The sequence below is a fragment of the Artibeus jamaicensis genome, unplaced genomic scaffold, assembly GCF_021234435.1.
Source record: "Artibeus jamaicensis isolate MK-2021 breed Jamaican fruit bat unplaced genomic scaffold, CSHL_Jam_final contig_477, whole genome shotgun sequence".
NCBI lineage: Eukaryota > Metazoa > Chordata > Mammalia > Chiroptera > Phyllostomidae > Artibeus > Artibeus jamaicensis.
Genome location: NW_026521854.1, coordinates 7781825 through 7806862, shown reverse-complemented (window position 1 = coordinate 7806862; position 25038 = coordinate 7781825). Strand labels below are relative to the sequence as shown.

The 25038-nt window shown below is 52.9% G+C and overlaps 1 protein-coding gene across 12 annotated transcripts in view; it reads left to right on the top strand.

The window, feature by feature from the left end:
• Positions 1-25038, top strand: part of MYO9B (myosin IXB) — an 82006-nt gene that overhangs the window by 15669 nt on the left and 41299 nt on the right. For all 12 annotated transcript variants that reach the window (XM_037141954.2, XM_053668068.1, XM_037141949.2 and 9 more), the window contains exon 3: positions 23140-23234. In XM_037141954.2, coding sequence (XP_036997849.2) covers positions 23140-23234 — 95 coding nt within the window. The remainder of the gene's footprint in view (positions 1-23139; positions 23235-25038) is intronic.

Sequence of the window (25038 nt, the reverse complement as noted above, 5' to 3'; positions counted from 1 at the left end):
TGTCCACAGGAACCCAGACCGCCCTCCCGAGAGGTGCGGGGATCTCACCTACCTTCAGCCTCTGCCCGTCCCCCAAGCTGAGGGCCTAATGCAGCTGCCCGGGAGGGCTGTTGCGCAAATTCAGTGAAGTCACATCCAGGCTGTGCCTGCCCAGGACACTGCAGTTCCTCTTCCTCCCTGATGATCTCTGAGCTCATCAGCCAGAGATTCACTGGGGCCTCAGTGCCTGGCCCTGCGCCTGCACAGGTAGCCTGTTTCTCTCTTCTGTACACGTAATGTAAAGGTTGTCGTTTTTTGTGTGTTTTAAAAACTTGCGTAACCCAGCCATAGAACAGATGCTTTCCTCTTAAATACTGCGGGACCCAAGTGTGTCTCCCTTCCATTCTGATCTCCTGTTCACTCTGTGAATATTCCACCCGTGGCTGCCAGGTGCCATACACTGTTCTAGGCACTGGGCAATATGGTGGCTGCAGTGGACACAAAGGCCTGCCTGAGCAGAATTGCCTCCCAGTGACGAAAAGGCAGGCGGAGAAATAATAATGGGTTGTGTCAGAGCTGAGAGCCGATCAAGAATAGCAGGCAAGCCCCAGGAAGAAGGGTTGAGGGGGCAGGAGGCGAGAAGGTGAGGCCGAGCTGGGCCTGGGAAGGGGGTGAGTCATGTGGAGGAGGCACGGCCAGTGAAAAGCCAGGAGGCCGGGCCGGGCCTGGTGTGTCAGAGGAAAGGCAAGGGTCCCGGAGGGCACAGGAAGGGGCCTGAGTGGAGTGAGTGGGAGGCAGTGGGGACAGAGAAGTGACACACAAATCATTCATTGCCTTATGGGCTGTGGGGAGGGCCCTGCGTGACACGGGAGCCAGGGAGGGTGTCCCAGGTTCAATTTGGCTCCGTCACGACTCTGAGTCTCAGCTGCGATGAAGCCAGTGGCCCCACTGTCCTCCCAGCAAGGACTGGGATCCATGGTAGGTGCTCTAGGCCAGCACATTGGTGCCTGGCACCAGAGTTCTGAAGAAAATGGTACAGGCGGTCAAAGACATTAGAAATCAAGAATGTGAACCAGAGGGCAGACTCGGTGTTCACCAGTGGAGCGTTTTGCCAACTGGACATTTCCCCTCATGGAACCGGGCAGGCAGGTGCGTGTGCCCATGCTTGGTGAGAGCTCGGGCCCCGAGGTCTCAACAGACATGGCAAGGAGGCAGGACTGGCGTAGTTCCCTTTCCTCGCTTAGGGCCATCCCGCGCACCCGGACGAGGTTCCTGTGGCTGCCACAACCAGGCCCACAGACAGGAGGCCTTCAGATGACAGGAGTTCACGGTTGTGCCTCAGTATCCATAGGGGACTGGTTCCAGGGCCCCCGTGGTAACCAGAATTCCCAGATGCTCAGGTTCCCTGTGAAGAATGGCATCGTGGTTGCAGATGAGCTGTCCTCGCACACAGGCTGCGCCAAGAATGCCTGCGCGTCGCTTTACTCGTGTGGGTTCAGCAGGGTGCCAGCACCTGGCAGATTTGGGTTTTGCCTTTTTGGGATCTTCTGGAGTTTTTTTTCTTAATGTTTTTGATCCTTGGTTGGTTGAACGCACAGACGCAAACCCCGTAGAGTCAGAGGGCCAACTGTACTTTCTCAGTGCTCTGAAGGCCAGAAGTCCGAAATCTCGGTGTCGGCAGGGCCACGCTCCCTCTGAAGGCTCCAGGGAAGGACCCTTCCTTGTCTCCTCCAGCTCCTGGGAGCTCTGGGCGTCCTTGACTGGCGGCCACAGCACCCCGATCTCTGCCTCTGCCGTCACAATGTCTTCTCATCAGTCGTCGGATTTAGGGCCCACCCTCCTCCAGGATGACCTCATCCTAATTCCATCAGCAGTGACCCCATTTCCAAATACGGCCATGCTCAAGGTCTAGAGGACTAGGACTTGGGCATGTCTCTTTGGGGACTCGAGTCAGCTCACAGCAGCCCCCACTGAGTGACAGTTGTGGTCCCTGAGGGCCACTCTGGCTCAGCAGCTACCCAGGAGCCCCCAGTGTTGCCCTCCAGCCTCCTAGCTCCTCCCCAGCAGTTGCCTCAAGGGATCCTGACACATTCTTGGAGGGCCTTAGTCACTCTCCACAGCAGGCATCTGTGCCCTGTGAGTCAGATGCCTCTGACCTCGCCTGGCTGCCTCCCTGGGGCCTCAGCGAGCCAGCAAGGCCCAGTTTCCCCAGCGGTTGGAGGGCGGTGCCCACACCAGCTTCCAAAACCAGCTTAAGCCAAATCCACACTGAGGCTGTAAACATGCTTCCTGGGGCAACCTTTTGGAACGGAAGAAGGTTGTTTTAACTTGGAGCTGGGCTCCCCAGTTGAGGCACCGCTGGTGTCTGGAGCCAGGTCACTCTGTGTTGGGACCATCCTGCGTACTGGCAGGTGCTAAGCAGTAGCCTTGGCCTCCACCCACAAAGTGCCAATAGCAACTCCTCCCCCCTAGTTCCGACACCCCAAAATGTACCCAGACATCACCAAATGTCCCCTGGGGGCAAACAGCTGTCTTAGAGTCACAGCTTGTGATCTCACAAGACCCAGTCACTGTTTCTTTCAGGTGCCAACCATTTACAAGTTGTTCCTGAGTCCCAGCCATTCAGAGCTAAGCCAAGGTACACTTTCTAATAACAGATCGTTTGTTACCGGCTTTCAGACCCCTTTGGGTGTCAGGCCTCAGGGGCCACCGTTTCCGCCTGTCACCTCTCTAAGCCCTCACAACAGCTCTGCTCATTTAAAGGTGAGGAGGCTGAGCCGCAGAGAGGCACACCGGGTGCAAGTGTCCTGGGGCTGCCGGTGCAACAGGAATTTAGTCTTGCAGTTCTGGGGACCAGGAGTCCAAAATCAAGGTGTGGGTAGGGGTTGGCTCCTTCTGGAGGCTCAGAGGAAGAATGGGTCCCAGGCCTCTCTCCTGGCTTCTGGGAGCTCCTGGCAACCCTTAGGCATTGCTTGGTCGTTGCCATGTTATTTTAGCTTCTTCCTCCAACTCCACATCTTCTTTCCATCTGTCTCTGTGTCCTTTCTCTCTAAGGACACTGTCATTAGACTTGGGGCTCACCCTAAATCCAGAACGGTCTCACCTTTAGATCCTTACCCTAATTAATATCTGCAAAGACCCTATGTCCAAATAAGAACCCACTCACAGGTTCCAGGGATCAGGACTCGGACATGTTTGGTAGTTGGGGTGGGGCAGGACAGTGGAGGGGGTAGATACAAGTCAACCCACTCCAGTGTGGGCGCCCCAGGCCACCGTGCAGGCAGCCACATTTGGACCAGGGGTGGAAGCCGGCTGGAGCACAAGCCCGAATTCATGGTGTGTCTCCCTGCGTCTTCGTGAAAGATTTCCTCTCGCCTCAGCCAAAGATCGGCACTGCTGTCAACATCCGGGACTTTTTACATAGAGCTTCGCAAAAGGAGAAGTTGGGTTGTTTTGAGGTTTGGTGTTACCAGCCCCCTCCACTCCTGTCTCCCCCCGCACCCTCCCCACCACCCCCGGTTGCAGCCTTGCTGTGCAGTTCTGACCAGAAAACAGGAAGGGGGCACTGTGGAAAGCCAGTTGTAATCAGCTGATTCGTCTCCTGCTGCATTTAACTGCTACTGTCACAGTTTCACACGATGTCACTTGGCTGTGCTCACTCAGCATGCTGCAGACTCTGAAATGCCCCACCCCAGACACAACATGTATGTGGAACTTGCCTGAGCTCGGAAACACTGAAGGTGCAGATGGCAGGCTCCCCAGGGCAGTGAGCCGTCTGGGTCTTCCTTCCTGTGCACTGAGGTTCATTACCCACCCCAGGTGCCCGCGGAGGACCTTGCCCCGGCAGGTGCAGCAGCCCATGGCGTTGCCCCTGGGCTGGCCGCCAGATGCTCCCAGGACGTGTCTCTTCCTTGGCCACAGACCTCAGCATCGAGGCTGAGCACAGAGGCTTAAGGCCCAGCTTCTCTTTGTCTTTCCTGAACTGTAACAAATGCCATGGGCATTTGCAAATGCACACGGGGTTTAATTTCGAAAGCAGAAATGAAATGAGGATCCTTGCTGGCTGGGCGCTTTCCCAAGTGGCCAGAGGCTACTGTGTGCTGGGATTCGGGGCCTTCACATAGCCCCCTTGGCCTGGTCCATGCAGAGGGAATGGAGGCTGAGAGGCAGTGACACCCTGAGCTGCCCAGCATACCCACAGGAAATGGGGGAGCCAGGACAGTGACACGTAGAACCCAGGGGGTCCAGGAGAGCTTGCTGCTGCCTCTAATCTGCCTCTGGGTGCCCCAGAGGAACCCCTCCTGGGACTGGAATCTGTGCCCACCTCAGTCCTAAGCACCAAACCCCCCTTAGGGCCCCACAGACCCAGTCTCCCATGACCCCACACAGTGCACGGCCTGCCCTTTGCCTGCTGGGCTGCTGGGTCTGTTCCCACTGCTCCGTCAACACCAGGGCACCAGCCTAGGCAGGTTATGCACAGCCACATGGCATCATCCACCTTGACCTACGCCCTCACGGACACCTACCCAGTCTGTACCCTTTCCTCCTACAGGGCACTGAGAGGCCAGCCCAGTGTTGGGGGCACAGTGAGGGGCATGCTGCTGCAGCCAGGGTTTCTGTGGAAGAACCTTTCTGAGATACAATCCACCCGTTTCAAGTGAACGATTCAGTGGGGGGTTTTTTACCATGTTTACTAGGTTGTTCAACCGGCACCTCTATCTAGTTCCAGAACATTCTCATCTCCCCCAAAGAAAACCCCATTAGCAGCCACTCCGCATTTCCTCTCCCCCAACCCCTAGTAACCACCAATCTGCTTTTTTCCCTTCACCCCCTAGCCAGTGGTCAAAGCTCTGGTTGGCCTGGGCCATCCCTAGAGGCTGGGTGGCTGTCTGGAAGTTCGGTGATACGGACATCGGGGTCACCCATTGACATGGGAGGGAGAGGCAGAGCCCAGGCTGGGATTCCGGGCGAATAGACAGTATAGGGAGACGTGGTGACGCAGGGACAGGAAGGGCAGGTGTCGTGTGTCCTGGAGGCTGGGCTACTGAGAGCCCACGATGGATATGGGTCCCACCTGGGTGGGTGCAGAGGACGAGGAACAGAATCTGTGACTGCGTCTGGCCTGCTGTGGCCTCCTCGGGATGTTTGGGGAAGCAGTCGGGGGGCCTTGGGTTGACAGAGCAGCCCCAAGGAGGAAGGTGCTGAGGCCAGAACCCCAGGGCAGGAAGAGGACAAGGGAGGCAAGTTGTACAGAGAGAGAACTAGAGGGTGAACACAGCCTCGAATCGACTTAAGGCCTCCCAGCAGAAACGCAAAGGGACAAAAGCCATTCTTCCACACCACCACCGTCTAGGCACCAGTGGATCCTTTCTCTGGGGTGGGGCGTCCTGTGCACTGTAAGGTATTGAGCAGTAGTCCTGGCCTCCACCTACCAGGTGCCAGTAGCGCCTCCCTCTCCAGTTGTGACAACCAAAAGTGTCCCCCGACGTCACCGAGTGTCCCTAGAGGGCAGATCGCTCCATTTGAGAAAAAGTTTCAGGCCAACTGCGTGCAAAGACTGATTTCAATTTAGCAGATGTTCTATGCTCTGTGCCTAAATAGTTTCAGATTGTTGGGGGTAACATTTTGCTGTTGTTACACATCAACACGTCTGTATTTAGTGCCGTCCCTGCACCTCGTGGTGGCCAGGGAGCAGTCCCAGCTAGTGTTCTCCTTCACTCCCTGGAAGGGGTGATTGGCGCTGCTCTGTCCCCCACCCCCAACCCCAGGCCAGCCACAGCCAAGAGAATGGTCAGTGCCCACCCAAGACCAGAAACATCCCAGCGTCTTTGCCACCACCATGGAGCGTACCCGGGTGCAAGGGTCGGCTTCTCCATCCAAGTTTTGTCTCCCAGGAGAACTGAGTGATGTCTTAAAATATTTTTTGACACTTTCATTCATCCTTTAATGCATAAATCAATACAAACATGTTTTTCCACTAAAAAAAGTGAAATGTGCCCTGCCCAATGTGGTTCAATTGGTTGGGCGTCATCCTACAGAGTGAGGGGTCACCAGTTCAATTCCCGGTCAGGCCACATGCCTGGGCTTCCAGTTCTATCCTAAGTCAGGGCAAGTATGAGAGGCAACCGATCCATGTTTCTCTCTCACATCAATGTTCTCTCCCTCCCTTCTCTCTAAAAATAAATGGATAAAACCTTTTTTTTTTCCCAATGAAATGTTACGTATGTGTAAATGGCTCATTTAAATTTGCCTGATGTTACAGTTTTGACTTCTGCAGGCCACTGACTGCCGCACTCATTGTGTTCCACTGGAAGAGTCATTTGTGTAAGTGGGCAGAGAATCCTGAGGCAGGAAAGAATGACTTTTCCTTGCAAAAGAAACTGAATAGCTCTGTAAATGCAACAAGATATGTGAACTTGACATGCAAGTGAGTATTTTATTTATCCATTCATATAAAAAGATTTTTGAAGACTTTATTTATTTTCAGAGAAAGAGAGGGAGAGAAACAGTGTGTTGGTTGCCTCTCACATCCCACCTGGGGACCTAGCCCGTAACCCAGGCATGTGCCCCGACTGGGAATTGAACCAGCAACCCTTTGGGTTGCATGCTGATGCTCAATCCACTGAGCCACAGCAGCCAGGGCTGCAGGTGAATATTTTAAAAGGTCACTATTAAATTCCTTTTTAGTGTTCTCAATTAAATTCTTCAATCCATCCAGCCCTAGATCTTCTTATTAGCAAAGCTTTGGAAATCGGTTTCAATAATCTTAAAATTTCTAGATATGAGACTAAGGCTAAAACTGTTTTAAGAGCTGCTTATTAATACCCAAAAATACAGTGGCTGGTTTGAGGACCCTCAGAGCTGAAAAGTCACACGCTCCCTGTGGTTTTTCTAGCAGATAAATGTAAGAAAGCACTCATAGTGGTTTTCTGGTGCAGTTAGGGCTGGAATTGCCACCCCCCACCCTGTCCTCCCGGGGTGCCTTTCTGACCCGAACGCCAGGTGCCGGCTGTGGTTCAGCTGCTCTCCTGTAGGCATCTCCCCAACAGGAAACAAACCCGGGCCTCTGATGGTTTTAGATGCTGCCAAGGAGCACACGTGGTTTTCCACTGCACTTCGGCAAAAGTGTGATGCGTTTTATTATCACTTGTGGTTTCACCTGAGTGCTTTTCCCCTGCCTTTTTCATGTGACGTTGCATCTGTTTTTAACGTCTTTTTGCTTACCTGAGGTTTCATTTCTTTTTGTACATACCAGGAATTGGCAAGTGATGGCCCACAGGTTAAAGCTGCCTGTTTCTATCAATAAAGTTTTATTGGCACACAGACACACCCCTCACTTACATATCATCTGGCCTGTTTCTGTAGTTTTATTGCCTCACAGCCACACCCAGTCATTTATAGACATTCTGTGGCTGCTCTCAGGCCACAACAGCAAAGCAGAGCAGTTGTGACAGACACCACGTGGCCTACCAAGCCAAAAATATTTACCATCTGGCCCTGTGCAGGAGAGATTTGCTGAGTCCACATACCTGTGAGTACTCAGAACATTCCACCGTTAGTTTCTGCAGTCATACTTCTCGCCTTCTGCTGAGCTCTGCCACCTAAATGTGAGGAAACCAGGCTCCCATCCTCGGTCCACGCCACTTGTGTCACCACCTCAAATCTCTGCATTTAGATTCCTACCACACAGAGGCACATACATCCAGAAGCACCTATCGACGAGGGTCTGTGATACTGTGATTTATAATAATATTTGGGGGGTGTTCAGGGTCCTATTCCTGACACAGAGCTTCTAAAACCCTTAAGATTTCCTAAGAGCCTGAGAACGGTGTCATTTGTTATGTTAATAGGTGGCTTTTGGAAAGCACCTAAGAATGGGGGCTGGTTCTCAGGAGAACCAACCATGAGATTAGAAGGTTGGAACTTTCAGCCCCACCCCCCACCTGTGGGAAGGGTGAGAGGCTAGAGATTGACTCAGCCAATAGCCAATGATTTAAACATTTGTGCCTATATTACGAAGCCTCCATAAAAACCCCAAAGGAGGAAGTTCAGAGAGCCTCTGTATTGCTGAACAGGTGGAGGGGTGGGAAGGTGGCGAGCCCCGGAGAGTGCGTGGAAGCTCCTTGCCCGCCCCCCCCATAACTTGCCCTCTGCATCTCTTCCATCCGGCTGTTTCTGAGTTGTATATTTTTACAGTAAATCAGTGCTCTATCAACAGTAATAAGCTGGTTTCCTGAGCTCCGTGAGCTGCTTTAGCAAATTAATAGAACCCAAGGAGGGGGTCATGAGGACCTCCGATTTATAGCCAGTTGGTCAAAAGCACAGGTTACAGCTTGGACACACGATTGGCATCTGAAGGGTAGGTGGGAGGGAGGCAGTCTTGTGGAACGGAACCCTTAACCTGTGGGATCTGACATCACCTCCAGGTAGATAGCATCAGAATCAAGTTGAGTGGTAGGACACCCATCTGGTGTCGGAGTACTGCTTGGTGCGGGGGAAGTAGCCACCTGTCAGAATTGACATCAGGATCATAGGGTCGTAAAGTGGTTTTGGACCGACCGGAAAGGAGGGCTGTGGTGTAGACGTCCTGTAAGAGCCTCGGAGGGTGGGCTCACTAGCCTGGAGTCCATAGGCAGCTAGGAAGGTTTTTCCAGCTCTGGCTGATGGTGGCAGGGGGTGTGAGGGGGCTCCTACCCGTCTCGCACCCTCGAGGAAGGCTCTCTGAGGGTTTTTGGCTGGGCCCTGTGCCCCGGGGCCTACATCCTTATTGTGGGGTGACACAGTCTGCCAGGAGCATGGCAGAATGAGGACACCAAACCAGACCCCAGGGCCTCCTGGACTCCTTTTTTCTCATCAGCCCTGGAGCCTCCCTGAGCTGCTGGGAGAGGCTGGGGCTGATGGGACCAGGCCAGACATGCGCACTCTCCAGGGAAGCTGGCATTTGTGGTGGTGTTACATGTGTGGCCAGGAGGATGTTCTGGAGCTCACAGTTGTGGGGCGGAGGGGGATAATTCAGCCAGAGGGAGGAGCAGGACAAGCTTCTCATGGCCCCAGTGGAGATGGTGGCATTCCCAGCCCCAGTGCCTAGCACTCAGCGGTAGCATGGATATTTCAGTCTTACTGCAGGATGTCACAGGATGAAGGAGATCAAGGGAGCAGCTGTAGGAGCTTTCTGCATGAGGACTAGCTGCAGAGTGGGGCCACACCACAGTGGGAGGGGGTGCAGAGGGCTGAGAGGGTGTCTAGTGAGGGTTATGTAGAGGATTGGGGTGTTTAGGGGCCCCTGGAAGCACCAGGGAAGGGGCGACCATCCAAAAGGCAGGGTCACTGGCCCATCCTGCCCGTCCCATGTTCTGCAGAGCTCTGAAGCCGCCTTAGTGGCCTGCTGCATGAAAGCGCACTTTGCAGTGATCTGAAGCTATTTTAGACAAAGGGGGAAGTTATATTTTTGGGACTGCTGCATCTAAGAGAAGAGTGAAATTATGGGGTGTATTTTAGGCACCCAGAAAGGCCTCCTTGGAATTTGCAGAAAGCTGATTAAAAGGCAAAGCATCGCTCAGCCCTGGGACACCGCCCTTTCCAAGTGTTCTGGGCACTTCACTACACCAAGGCTGGGCAGTGGGTGGGGGTGTCCGTCCCTCTGTTGGCTACATCTCCCTCGCTGTTTGGGGCAGGAACATGGCTGGGCATTGAGCTGCTACAGGCTCTGGTGACCTATCTGTTTTCCAGCTATTATCCGGGATAAAATGACTCCAGAGTTACTGTCCCCACAGTCACTGGGGCTGCCTTCTGAAGTTTCCTTCTGTGTCAAGTCAGCTGCTTGTCAAGACACTGGTTACCTGAAGCCTCCAGAGGTGGCCCGTCTTTGGGAAAGGCCGAGGGGTTGAGTCTGAGGCTCGCAGTCACCTGCCCAGCCCTGGACCCTGGCTTGTGGCTGCTGACTGGCTCCTCCCAGGTGGAGTGGAGAGTGGCCCCACTTGTCAGTGGTCAGGTTTTTAGACCCAGAGCCCTGTATGGGGTGGGCTCCCGGGGAAAGACTAGATGTTATCATCACTCCTTTATGACAGAGTGAGTCACAGCAACCTGTGAGAATTTAGAGTCCCATTTAGCACTTCCTGGCCACACGGGGATCTCCAGGGCAGCTGATTTTAACTGAGTCTAAAGCTCAGCTCTCAGCTGGGGGTGATTCCACCCCCATGGGACATTTGGCACCATCTAGAGACTGGCATCTAGGGGCAGAGGCCAGGGGTGCTGCTCAGCGCCCTATAGTGCACAGGGCAGCCCCCTCTGCAAAGAATGATCCAGCCCCAGGTGTGGGTAGTGACAAGGGTGAGAAACTGGCTCCAGTTCAGACACCTTTAGGACGTAGAGTAGAAACTCTGGCTTGGGCCTCTAGACAGAATGCAGGCAGACGTGTAGATCCCGTAACCTGGACAGAACTCTGGGCTTTTCACTGGCAAATATTGGTGAGATTGTGGGGAGGGGAGAGAAGATAACAAGGACACACAGGCCCTGAGGGAAGATCGCCAATTCGGCCAGCTCTCATCACAGTTTACCCCCAGCAAGACCAAGAGCTGCCCCCTGCCAGGAAGTCGGGAGCGGGACCAGGCAGCCAGGCCCCGCTGCCTGTGTTCTGTGTGACCTGTAGCAAGCCGACCTCTCTACTCTGCCTCCTGATCTCTCCTGCCAGGGCCTGTGTGCATGAGCTAATAACCCTTGGTCTTTTTTTCCTTTTTAATATACCCTCAGTCTTGAATACTCTTGCCATTGTCCTGTAGGTAAGTCCTGTCCTAAGGCCTGCTGGGAGAAATCTGGAATGTCTTGTGTCTAGCAGAGCCAACATACAGTGTGGCTCCTGCCACTCTGTACCCTTAGTACCTGAAGGGCCATTTGTCATCCTGGACTGTTTGTTCCTTTTATCAAGCCACCTCGCTCAGCAGCCCTGGTGTCAGCTGCAGAAGAGCAGGGAGTTAGTGAGTGCTGAGATGAGGTCACAGTGACACCAAGGGAGGGGAGACACCTGTCGGGAACTCCAGGGAAGTCCTCCTGTGCGTGGGTAGGCTTCCCTGCCCGATCCAGAGCTGCTTCATAAGGAAAATGTTAGACCCCGGGGAAGGGCCCTCCAGAGAGGCAAAGGCTAGAAGTAGGCTTATTATAGAAAGTCAAGGAGAGAATTGCATCCACCTAAAAAAGCAGTGGCCAAGGGCACTCACCCCCAACTGCTGGGGTGATCACAGCGCCTTTGGATCCAGGGGTCTTCCTGGGCTCAGGTCAGTACCAGCCATGGCTCCCTTAACCCAAGGAAGATGGAGTGACCCACTAGGCAAACAGCCTGTTACTCTTACTGCCCCTTTTCAAAGCAGAGTGGATACAATGGCCATAAAAAGGAGTGAAACACTGACACATACTAGGTGTGGATGAAGTTCTAAAACATTATGTTGAGTGAGCCCTGGATGGTGTGGTTCAGTGGATTGAGCACCAGCCTGAGAACCAAAAGGTCGCCAGTTCAATTCCCAGTCAGGGCACGTGCCTGGGTTGTAGGCCATGTCCCCAGTAGGGGGCCCGCGAGAGGCAACCATGCATTGATGTTTCTCTCTCTTTCTTCCTCCCTTCCCCTCTCTCTAAAAATAAATAAATAAAACCTTTTTTAAAAACATACACATATTGAGTGAGAGAAGCCAGACACAAAGGTCATGTATTCTATGATCCCATCTGTATGAAATGCCCAGAGCAGGTAAATCCATAGAGACAGGAAGCATATTAGTGGTTGCCAGGGGCTGGGGACTGAAGAACAAGGAGTGACTGGTCATATGTACAGGATTTCCTTTTGTGGTGATGAAATGTTCTGAATCTAGATAGAGGTGACAGTTGCACAACATAGTAAATGTACTAAATGTCACCAACTTGTACATTAAAATGGTTAAAGCAGTGAATTTCATGTCACGTGAACGTTAGAACAATTAAAACAAATGCAGAGCGGGCTTTGCGGGGCTGGAACACTCCCCATTGGGAATGCTGTCCGTTGGGACTCACCACACCCAGCCTTCAGATTCCTTCCCAGAGAGCTTGTGTCTTGCTGCTAACAGTAGCCAGAGAAGAGGGGGTTATAAAGCGTGCAGGTTTCAGTCAGATGCTGTCAGATGTCCCGTATTAGCACACACACAGGAGCCGGGCTTCCCTAGACCTAGTCCTATCCGTCCTTGCTCCTTCAGTGACCCTGAGGACCCTCTCTGAGCCCAGCTGGAGCTCCTGATACAGCAGCCAGACATGGGACCAGCTCGGGGTCAGACCCAACCCCTGTCCCTAAAGAACAGACCATAGGTGGAATTTCTCCAGCAAGGGTGGCAAGTGTCTCCAAAATGTTCTATCCAACCACGTGTCCTGGAGATCACCGTTTTTCCTTCCTTCCTTCCTTCCTTCCTTCCTTCCTTCCTTCCTTCCTTCCTTCCTTCCTTCCTTTAAAAAGATTTTATTTATTTTTCAAAAGAGGGGAAGGGAGGGAGAGAAACATCAATTGGTCGCCTCTCACACACCCTCAACAGGAATTAGCCCGCAAGCCAGGTATATACTCTGACTAGGAATCAAACCAGCAACCTGTCAGTTCGCAGGCTGACCCCTCAATGCACTGAGCCACAGCAGCCAGGGCACATCACTACCACATCACCATTTTCATCCACAGAAGCCCAATTCAGACATCTATTGTGGTCATTGATGAAACTCCTGAGGTAGAATGATAAAATTAGCTAGAGTGGTTTGCAGGGGTCACTTTTGAGGTGTATGTCCTGGATCGAGCAGCCTAAGTTGAATCCCTTATAAAGCAGCTTAGCCCAGGGATGTGCAGGCTCTTTCTGCGAAGGGACATAATTAGTGTTTCCAGATTTTAGGGCCATGCGGTCTGTCTTACAACTCAGCCGTCCACTCATTCAGCTCTGCTTTGTAGAGCGAAAGGCAGCCACAGGCTGTATGTAGCGAATGGGTGAGGCTGGGTGCCAATAAAACTTCATCTGCAAAACAGGCAGTGGGAAGAAACAACGACAGACCCAAACTGACAGACCTCATCTGACCGTCCTCAAAACTGCCAACGCAAGGACATGAGGGCAAAACCGAGAATATCCAAATAAATAAAATGTACACTTAGTCAATAGTAACGTATCAGTTGATACTGATTTATTGGTCGTGACAAATGCAGCGCCATCGTGTTAATCACATGCGAAACTGAATGTCGGGTGTACAGAAATCGCTATAATATACTTACAACTTTCCTGGACATCTAAAAAGTTAATTTTTTTCCAAAGGCATCAGTCAGGCCAGATTTGGTCAGCAGGTTTGTGGACCCCCAGCTCAGATAAACTCCCAGCACCTCGCTGTGGTGTGCAAAGCGGATCTCAGGCAGATGAGGTCATGGCAAACTGTACTTTGACCTGATGCACCTTCCCCTTGTCCCTCTTCCCCAGTTTAGACAGCGGCACCATCTCCAGTGGTCTTCGGTCTTTCCTTGTTGTCACCGTGCCCTGTCGTTTCTTCCTCCGAAGTGTTTCCCACCACTGCCTGGGCTCTGGCCACACAGCCCCACTGATGTGTACAGGGCATCGAGTCCTGCAGCCGGGCTGGGGTCCTTAGTACCACGGTCCTGGCTGGGTCCTCATTGGGATGCAGTGCCATCCCTTGCAGGAAAGGTGACTTAGGTCTCCAGGCTCGGTTTCCCTACCCGTCTAATGGGCAAACAAGCCCTTGCTTCTCAGAGCTGTGATGACACAAAGCCAAGAGGCGGGCCCTCCTCAGCAACGGCTTCTTCCCCCGAGCTGGTTTCTGCGTCATCCCAGGGGCCTGGTCCCCCCCCAACCCCCGCCAACCCTTCGCCTTAGTGTACTTGACAGAACAATGCCATCCCGTGGCAGACGGGGCTTGGACCCACCCAGCGTTGGGGTGCAGGTGGGGAGCAGCCAATCTCGGTGAGGCCCTGGAGTATGAAAGTTCCCATCTCAGTGCTAAGCATCAGGAAAGCATTCTGATTAAACTAAGTGTACCAAGAACAAAGCTCTTAGTTCCATCCGGCCCTTGACTGTCCCAATCCAGCTTCAGATATTCAAGAAAGAGCGAGTGGTGTAAGTAGACATTCTGGTGCTTTATTTCTCCCCAAAGGTACTTCACACCCATAATAAACCTGAGAGCAGTGGTTCTCACCCTTCTAGGAATCAGAACCACCTCCGTCTCTGATTTAAGAATTTAGGTTTCTCAGCATTTCCAGAAATTTTTCAAGTCTGGGAGGGGACCCATATCTGAGTCTTTAATAAGCCCCCACAGCCCCTGCATGGATTCTCAACCTTTTTTCTCCTTCACCCCAACCACCAGAACCATACGGTGGCCGTGACTCGCCTGGGGGGATGGGCAAGATGATGGAATTGCCAGCCCCTGGATTAGAGGATACCCCCTCCTGAGGGTACAGGGGGGAGAGAGACCTGCAGGGAGTGTGGGGGAAGGCCTTGGAGACCACAGCTCTCCCTGCAGCCCACCCCAGGGGGCTTCCCTTTTCTCATGAATGCAAATGCTTGGTTTTGCTGCACAGAATGTACCAGAAGACCATGCTATTCTCACTGTCAATATTGGAGTCCTACAGTATGGGAATTACATAGGGAAGCAAACGTCATCCTCAGAAAAAAGATTCCATAATGAGTCACCCACTTACAGAACGATCCCTTCACTCACAGTCCTCTCTTGGCTTAGCCTGAACGTGGCTCATTCCGTCCATCCGCCAGAACCAGTGGGTCCTCTCTCCTGAATGCAGATCAGTTGCAAAGTGAGATTGAAAACCTTGCAAGGGGTGCAGGATTTTAAGAAGTCATAAAAAATGGCCCAGAACATTGCTCCAGCCTCCAGTAGTCACTCAGCCTCACTCCTAGGTAGCGGGGATGGCAGAGAGCTAATGATGGAGGGAAGGAGTCCATGTGCTGCGCAGTATAAACGGGCGCAGCCCACCAATCAGAATATTCTGGTTGGCTCACAAAGCAAGGTTCAACTCTGTTGTATGAACAAGACACACCTAAACCAAAATGGTTCCAGAAGCTACAAATAAAGGGGTGGGCACTGGTGGAATAAGCAGGTAGGAGCAGGAGGAGCAGAGCTATAATTTGAACATGGAGAAGGTAGAAATCGGGCCTCAGAGAAGACTCATCATAATGCCAAAGCCTCAATGAATATGCAAGGTATAATAGTTGTCAATATGTACATATGCATCAAGCAACATGACCATTGCCAGTGCAAAGTGGAAATTATAAAAGATTTCAGGAGAAATAGATACAAACATACAAGGTATAGCCAGAGTTGGTTTACAGTTGTTCATATGGAAAATAACACAATAATAATACAAGAATAAGCTGTGTTTTATGTTCTCGAAACCGTTAACCTACTTTTGCCCCGCCCTCTATAGCAGAGCCAGCGGAGTGCACAGCAAAAGGTGAAAGGCGAAAGGTGAAAGGTAAAAGGCGGCAAACCCCATGTCTAAGGCAGATCCCTCGGCCTTATCTTGAAGCCTCCACTTTGATCTGAGAACGAACCTTGAGTGTTCACGGAGCACTCACAAAACTCATTCCTTATAAGGTCACAGAGTCAGCATCTAGAACTCCCCAAAGGAGAAATATTATAAGTAATATTCTTAATAATATGATAAAACTAGAAGTTAATTTTTAAAGGCCCTTTCACATGGAACATTTGCGTAAATGTAAACTTCTGTTAAACAATTTCGAAAGGGGATCTGCAAACCAAAATTAGATATTTTTAAAAGTCGGTGACAGAATCAGTATTATTAGAATCATTATTGCAATCCACAGGATGTATTTAATGCAGAAGTGAGAGGACATTTCATACCTATAATATCCATAAATATGAACAAATGAAAGTAAGTATTTCACAGATCAAAACCTGAGAAAAAGGACCGATCAGACCGCAAAGAGAATGATTCGGGTGCTAAATGGATGAGCCCTCAGGGATCTTGATGCATTCCTCAAATATATTCGATGCAGTAAGAAGCAAGCAGGACCCCCCTCAAAGCTCGATCTGGTTTTTTTTTTTTTTTTTTTTACTTATTCTGTGATATAACATGTGGTTTCATCATAATCTAAACCAAAATCTAGGGAAATATGAGATAGAATAACTTGTTTTATTCTTGGTTTCTTTCTCCTCCCTCTGCTCCCACGGCTCCCTCCTCCTCCTTCCTCCTCCTCCCTCTCCCTTCTCCTTTTCTTTGCCCCACTTCCGGCCGATCTCCACCTCTGGCAAGGTTTGTGTTGAAACTTTGGCCCTTGGTGGGAATCTGTCTGTTTCAGAAGGTGTCATCCCTGACCCAGGAGCCCTTGCTGTGTTTTCAGCATGTCTGTCCATGTCTGTGTCACTCATCAATGACTCATCAGTGTCACTCTCAATAGGAGTGACAGAGCCTGTCATGTATGGGGGGCACTAGGTGGCTGAGCATCATGCCCCATCATCCCTTGGCTCTCTGCACATGCCTGAAGCCCATCTGTCTGTCCATCCATTCAGCTGCTGGCTGTCAAGAGCCTGCTGGGTGTCCACCAGGCCCTGCAGAGCCTCCATTTCTCCCTCTGAGTTGGGGAGCCATGAGGTTTGGGGGAACTTTTCTACTTCCTGCCCTGCGTCTTTGTCCTCACCCAGCAGCTTCCCTTCCTGGAACAAGCCGCCCCCTCCTAAACCCAGTTCTCCCTCCATGCCAGCTCTGTGGAAAGCGAATTAGCTGTATGTCTCACTTCCCCACCTTCTGCCCCCTCCAGCTCCCAGTGAACAGCTTCTCTGTCTGTCTCTGGCTTCTTCTCAGTGTTCCAGCTGTGCCCCGGGGGAGACCAGTCAGCCTCTGCGACACACGCCCTCTCACGCTTGCCCATCATGTGTCTGAGTGTCAGCGTCTTCCCCCAGCCCCAGCATGCCCTGGCCCCATGGGAGAAGGGGGCGTCATCTTTCTGTAAACAGCCTGATTGAGGGTCAGTATCTTCAGCCCTGCCAGACCAGTCTCGACACCACAGCAACTCAGCTCTGCTGATCAGTCGAATGCAGACACAGACCACATGTGAGCACACATGGCTGTGCGCCAACAGAGCCTCACTTGTGGACACTGAAAGCTGAATTTTGTATCATTCACACATGTTGAGAAGTATTCTTCTTTGGTTTTTTTTTCCTCCAAGCTTTTAAAAATGTCAAAACCATTCTTAGCTCACAGGCCATACAGAAACAATAGCTGGCCGTCGTGTCAACCCCTGTGGAAGTTACCGTCCAAGACTGCCTCGCACGCTGCGTTAGGAGGGCGTCCTCCACTTGGCCACGGCCATTCCGGTCCAGGTTACCTGCGCTGCTTCGCCCTCCAGCAGCAGAGCTGGGCTGTTGCAGCAGAGCCTGAATGTTCATTACTTGGCCCTTCACAGAACAAGGTTGCGAGCCCCTGATTTATACAGTCCTTCCATCCTTGGCCCTGAGAGGCAGGGATTTTCTCCCTAATTTTATAGGAAAGGAATCGAAAACTAATTAGCCCCAATTAACACAGCTGGCAGTAGCCATATACCTCCTGCCCTCCCACCAAGGCCAGGGGTTATTTGTAGGCGATTCCACACGGGAAAGCCCCAGCCCTGACTCAGTGTCCCAGGGCTGTTTGCTCAGCAAAGGCGGGGCAGATCCTCCAGACACCTTGGACCACGGGCCACCTGAGTGGTGGCACTGCCCGTAGAGCCCCTTGCTCCAGCACTGGCACAGCAGTGGGATGCCTCTCAGGCCTCCTCCTTCGGGGTCCGTGTCCCCAGATTGGCACCCCCTATCGGTGGGCTTGGGCCAAGCGCTCTTTTACATGGAAAGGCACCCAGGAACATGGAGAATACTTGGGAGAAGAATGACTTGGGTTCCAAGCAGTGGGGCCAGTGTGCCAGCACCAGCTCCGGTTCCTGTTGGGGGTCTTGTTCTCTCCCCCACCTACCTGGAATGGGAAGCCCAGAAGCAGGGGACAGTCCCTCTCTGTGTCAGGCCCCATCTTCACCCACCATGGTGGCCTAATGTCTGCCAGTGTTCTCACCAACCTCAGCCTCTCCTGGCAGCACCAGGCACTCCTCCAATTTGGCGCCTGGCCCTGACAAGACGGGAGATCCCTGAAGGCCTTTGTGGCTCGTGGTCTGAGGGGGAAAACTGAGGCTTCACCCAGGGGTGGCATTGCAGGGGTAGGGGTGACATCAAGGCCATGGGAGGTACAGGCCACCCACCCTGCCCAGGCAGGTTAAGGGGGCTCCCGGAGGCAGTGATGTTTAATCTTGGCCAAAGTGAACTTGCCTCTTGGGGAAGGTGGAGTGTCCGAGGCTAGAATGGTGCCAGGCGCACAGCAGCTGGTCAGTAAGTCGTTATCTGAGTGACCAGATAACAAATGAGTGAATGAGTGAATGAGACCACACACAAACCATAAACGCTCAGGAAGAGAGGTCGCTGTGGCTAGAAGATCAGGACAACAGAGAAGTTCAACCCCACAACCTATTCCAAGCCACAAGAACGACATAGAACTTGCCTCCAAGAAAGGATGGACATAGGTAAACCTGGAAGCAATGATGTTATTACTTCCAGGCCTGGACACCTTAGTCTGGCTGGAGGGGTGATCACCCTGTATGGTGAGGCTGGGGAACTTCTCTCTGGGATCCTGACCAAGGGCTCACCTGTGAATATGGGAGATGGGTGAATGCAGTGGCCTTTGAGCTCATTCCACAGGTCTTTGAGTTCTGACATCTGAAAGCAAAACATTGTTTGCCTAATGCTCTTAGTCTCAAGGCTTATTCAGTTTTTGTGCTGGACGTGCAGGAGGCCAGGTGTGAGGACCCAGAGGGCATGGGCCAGAGTGGGCAGGCACCCGGAAAGTCCCAGGCCAGTGCGCGACTCCAGGCCCAGAGCACGGGTCTGAAGAAGGAACCCAGGCTTTGGGGTCCTGAGAGCCTGACAGGCAGGGTGTGGGCTGGAAGCGGAGGTGCTGGATTCAAGTCCAGGGCCACGCCCACCACCTGCTCTCAGTTGTAGTCGAGGTCAGCTGACCTCTGTGCCTGCGTTTGCTCAGCTCATGTGCGGACGGCTCATCTGTCCATCTGTCAGAGGAGTGCAAGCAGAAGGAAGAGTGGGAAGCCCACGGCAGGCCCCGCGTGGGGCCGGTACGTGCCACCCTCATCATAACATGTTATCGTCACCCTTCTCCCTAAAATATCTGCTCTGCACACCAGGCGAGAGAAGAACCATCCTGTTAACATAGAACATGCACCTTCTAGAAATTTCTGGCTAAGTAGGAGCCTCAACCCTGGATATCTCCAATTAAAAACTTTTGGCTCAAGAGAAGAACCTCTAAGACAAGGGCAAATGGCCAGACATCCCTCGCCTCGGTCTCAGCATCCCTGACAGGACGGGAGCCACCCAGTGGGCACACAGCACCCCCTGGGCCCGGGCCTGGCTGCCCCTGGCAGGGGAAGGTGGGTGCAGTGTCTTCGTTAGTTGTACCTAGAAACAGTGACCAGGGGCAGGGTTGGATTACAGGGTCATCTTGTTACGTTTTTTTTTTCTTTTGTTAACCAAACTTTTAGTGTGGTTCTTCCAGAGTGTGCGCTTATATTGGAAATGTGTATTTTATATTATAAAAGGGGAAAACAAATTTCCGAGAAAACAGAGACTTTTTGCCAGGGCCGTGGGTTCTCTGGCCTGGTGGGCAGATGGCATACACATGTGGCCTCCCCAGAACCAAGGCCAGATCACAGCATATCATTGCTGGCACTCGGTTCCCACTTCCTCCCTGCTGTCCACCCCCCGCCTCGCGTGATCCACCGGGCACACCAGGCACCCTTGTACGTGGAGGCCATGCTAGTGTCCCTGGCCAGCCCCGGGAGCAGCTACACAATAACTCCCCTCAAAGTTAGCGCCAGGCCAGTGTTTCCTCCTCAGAGGTATAATAGCACCAACCGGATATTTTTAGATCAGCTTTGAAAAGTCGCAGTGTGCTGAGACCGCATACCAGACGCGTGAGGTCACCGGGCCCCACACTGGTAATCGCAGAACCAGAGAGCAAGTGGGCCCCACATCCCCAAGATATTCTCTCTTGTCCCCAGGACGCCAGTCCTGGCCATTTCCTCAGAAGTCACCACGATGACTTGTCTGAAGTTCAGAAAGGACCACTGTGGCTCTTCAGAATGCAAACGTGCACTTCGGGATTGCCTCTGGCAGGCCCTGGACCTGGGTGCTGCAGGGACCCTGGCACAGAGGGAGGCCCGCTGCTCCGGGGAGGAGCCCACGCAAGGCCGGGCATCGCTTCACCATCTGCTCGTAGTTAGGACAGGCAGGACTTCGCAGGCTCCCTCGCAGGGGTTCACCGCAGCACAGAGCAGGCGTGCTCTCAGCTCCAACACCACCCACCCTGCAGGCCCTGGTAAAAGTGGAATGGAACGGGACAGATCCACCTTCTGCCTTTCCAGGAGTGGTGCCTCAGGGACCCACAGGCTTTGCCCCAAACAACAGAGTTCTCGAACTGAACTTAGGGGAAACTAGAGATCAGACCTAGAAAGACAGCTCCCCAGAGCAGCCCTGAGCACCTACAGCTTATGTGGGGGCCCACATAGGGAGAGGAAGAGTCCACTGAGGCTCAGACCACCTGGCCCCACAAACCCCTTGTTACCTACAGCCGCACATACTGGTGCTGCTCAGACTGGACGATTCCGCCACCTCTGGGGACATTTTTGGTCCTCCCACACGCACTGATACCTGGCAGGTAGAGGTCAGGGATGCTGCTCCACATCCTGAAGTGCCCACGGTGGCCCCATCCCAGAGGACAGTCTGGACATGAGTGTCAGCAGTGTTGAGGCCAGGAGCCCCACAGTGGGTTCCAGAGACTCCGGGAGAAGGCCAGGCCCAGGCCCAGCCCCCAGTGGGCAGCTGGGGGACAGCTGCTGGACCAGCAGCTCAGTCACATGTTTCAGGGCCTAGTGACAAGCCCCAGTATTTAATCAATCCCACCACCAAAGACTTCTTCGAAACCCAGCAGGATATGGGTCCTGAAGAAGTGTATGTGAAGCAGAGGAGGGTTGGGTTGTGCAGCTGCTGGCTGACTCCATAAAGCGTGTTCTCGGGCTTGGTTGCGCTTCCACAAGGCCACGTGGGGCTCCCTGAAGCACCTAGGTGACACCCCCGCCCTGAGCAACCCTGCCTCGTAGTATGGGGCTAGGTCTTCTCTCTGGGGGCATCCCTTTCATTGTCACTTTCCCGCTTGACAACTTGGCAGTTGGCTCAGGTTTTCTAGGGATGTCTGTTCCGTGGGTGTGGAGCCCCTGGAGTAGTGGGGCAGGGAGTCACTCGTCCCGTGACCCCACCAGCCAGGAGTGTGACCTGCACGTGGGCCCCCACACCATGCTTGGCTGATGGAGCCATCCTTTAAGGAAATGCCCTGGGCCTTCCCACAGATGCTTTTTATGGGGCTTCTACCTTCAGGCTGCCCCAGCAGGAGCTCTGAACAGGGGCTACAAGCCCCGCCTACAAGCACCCCCTGCATAATGAGGCCCCCAAGAAAACCCAGTGTCTTCTCCACGTCAGCAAGTCTCCCCATTCCCGACTTTCCTATGAGCCCACTGCCAATCCCCACCCCTGCCCTTGACCCCCCTGCCCCACCAGCAGGCCTTGGCAGTGGCCTTGCCCTCAGGCAGCCTCTTCACACAGCTCAGCCGCCTCAAATGGGAATATTATCAGCACGACACCCTTCTCACTACCATCAAGCTTCCCCTCCCCCCTTTGACTCCGGGACATTACCCTCCATGTCACCCCTTCCCCAGCCTCGCTGCCCCCACCTCTGCCAGCTCCTCCCTGAAACAGGGAACCCCACTCCCAGGCACCTTCCCTGCCCCGAGTTCCCCCAAGGCTCCATCATACCTTCTCCGTGTCTGTTCAGCCCTCAGGCACTGTGGGTGCCACAGGAGAACCTGAGCGATCTGGGAACCTGGACAGGAGGCAGAGGGTGTCCTCGCTGTAATCTGGTGGCAGCCCCGGGGGGGACCCAGCAGATGGCAGCTCCATGCACTGTGCAGACTTCCCTCTTCATATGGGAACGCAGGTCTGATTCACACCACAGCACAGGCGACCCCGGAAACTGCTGAGTGACAGCAGCCAGGCACAAGGGCCACAAAGTGTATGTCCCCACTTACGTGAAACGTACCAACCAGGCAAGTCCACAGGGACAGAAAGCAGATTGGTGGTTGCCAGGGACTGGGCAAGCGGAATGGGGAGTGACTGCTAGTGGGGACAGGGTCTCGTTTTGGAGTGGTGGAAATGTTCTGGAACTAGGTATAGGTGATGGTTGTATAACATCCTGTGTGTATTAAATGCCACTGAATCTTTCACTTTAAAATGGTTTTATGTTATATCAGTTTTACCCCCAATTAAAAAATAATAATTTGCTGTGAACTGTTTGTCATCCCACAAAATCGCAAGATCCCTCCAGGGTGGAACCTGTCCCAACATCTGCTCCCTCGCGTCCAGCCTGGTGCCCTCCTGGAACCCAGGGTTCCTTTCCTCCCAGGGCCTGGCCAACTCCTTCTGGAAGGAGCCAGATAATAAATATTTTTGGCTTTGCAGACCAGATGGTCTCTATCTCAGCCACTCTGCCTTCACAGCTCAAAAGCAGCCGTGGACAATCTGTTAATGAACACGCCTGACTGGGTGCCAGGAAACCCTCAGACGGACCCTGAAACGTGAATAGAATTTTCACATGTCAGGAAATATTACTCTTCTTTGTTTTTTGGTTTTTTTTGTTTTGTTTTGTTTTTTTAGCCATTTACAAATGTGAAAACCACTCTTGGCTGCAGGCAGTACAAAAACACGCAGCAGCAGACCGGATTCGGCCCCGGGGCCAAGTAGGCTGTACGAACAATTATGACTAGGAAAGAATCCGATGATTGGCATTTTTAATGTCCGACACTTAAAATTTGAGCCCTTCCTGCAACCCAAACACAGAGATAGAGTGAGCACGTTGGAGGGCGCCAGCCAGGGCCGCCGAGTGGCTTCCGGCACGCGAAGGTCCGCGGTGCCCGGAGGGAACACTGAGGCTCCAGGCGGAAGCCTGGGGAAATTTCATCCTCACCATCTGAAAACCTGTTTTTCTTTTCCTCGCAGGCCTTTGGAAACGCCAAAACGGCCCACAACAACAATTCTAGCCGATTCGGAAAGTTCATCCAGGTCAACTACTTGGAGAGCGGCATCGTGAGAGGGTGAGTGGGCGGCCACCTGCACTGTGCACTCCAGCCTCCGTCTGGGGTCCTGGGCAGCCCTGCAGGGGGGGACCAGCCCAAGAGCGACGTTTGTGAGTGGCACAAGGAAGCCAGCGGGATTTTAAGTCTTTGACGTGAAGGTCTGAGCAGTGGGTCAAGGTGGGAAGTGTAGGTGGGCAAGGGTGGCACCGTGGTAACTGACCCTGCATTCCCCAGGGCATTGTGGGTGGGTTTGGGCACCAGTGGAGTAAGAACAATGAGCTGGAGATGCTAGCGTGATGGGTTCGCTAGGAACAGGAAAGACAGACCAGCCTGTTCCCTGGTATTAGTGAGGTTTCTAATTCAGTCGGTCTGGGATGCCCCAGGCAGAGTCGATGTGGACTGTGGCACTTGCCAAACATGTGTCTCTTTAGGCAGAAGGATATGGGAGCCTGGGTAGCAAACTTCCCTGAGGCAGTTGTCCAGGGAAGTACTGAAGGGTGGGTGGATGGGTGGGGGTAGGCAGATGGGTAGTTGGACGGAAGAATGGATGGATGGGTGGTTGGATGGGTCAGGAATTGAATGGATGGATAGACGGATGGATGGACGGACAGATTGGTGGGCGAGTAAACTGGACTATGAAGCTAGTTGCCTGGTGGAAGTTAAAACAGACCAACATTTTGTGCCAGAAATGTGAGTCCCTTAAGTGGAGACACGGGTACTTCAACTAAATGCAACACTGAAATTATGTTTATTTGTGCTCGGGCAGCTGTGCTTATGAAACTGTCTGGCAGATTCGTGCAGTGAACTAATATTATAGGGAATTACTATTTGGTTACAGTTTTTAAGCCATAGCATCATTTCTGATTTCAGTTCTATAGGATTTTTTTTTCTTTAACAACATGTGTGTTCTGTGTAGTTTTGCTGGTTAAAAAAAAGTTCATTGTGATTTAATACTGTGTAATGTTTTGGGTTGTTTTTATATGCAAAGGTCTTATGAGCCAATAAAATTATTTCAAAGTAAAAGAAAACAGAGGCATTTCAGCGCAGTCCATTGCCTGGACCCCACCCCCACCCTCACACGCAGTCCGGTGTGAGGGGCTGTGGCGGCAGTGGGGTCTATAAAGGCTTCCAGTAGGGGGTGCTGGGGATGGCAGGATGAGAGTCCCTGCATGGTAGAGGTGGGGTGACCTGAGCGACTGGCCCCTGGAGGCCGAGAGAACGTCCCAGCATTGGAGGAGAAAGGTCCTCCAGTGTATCGGGGACTGGGGGGTGACGCCAAACTATCCAGCTCTCCTGTTCGTCTTTCCTGTTTCCTGCTGCCCGAGCTCAGGAAAGTGTGGGTGAGAGGCTCTCAGTACTTGGGCTTCTCCGGCTCCTCCATCCTCGGGGTGCTCAGGAGCTGGTGACTCTCCCCAGGTCCTCAGCCCCCCTCCCAGGCCGGCCAGAGGTCCCTCCTGTAGCCCTGCTGGGCTCCCGCTTGGCATCGTCAGGGGCATCCCCACATCCCCAGAGGGTATGTGCCCCGATTAATCAGAGACCCCTGGAGCTGCCCACTTGTCCCACAGGCCTCGCCTTTTCCTCCACAAAGACCCTCACTCCTTATTTAAAATGTTTTTTCCCCCACAGGTCTAGCAGGATATGCCCAGAGTATCTGACTAGGCAGACAACCCAGAAACATACCAAGCCTGCATTCCAGGGGCTCCTTGGTGGGAAACAGAAATGCTGAGAGGCTGCCTTAACTGTTCCTGGGCACTGGGCTGGCCCTGCAGACCTCAGGCTACATACACACCAGCACCTTTTTTGCTCCCAGCAGGCACTGCTC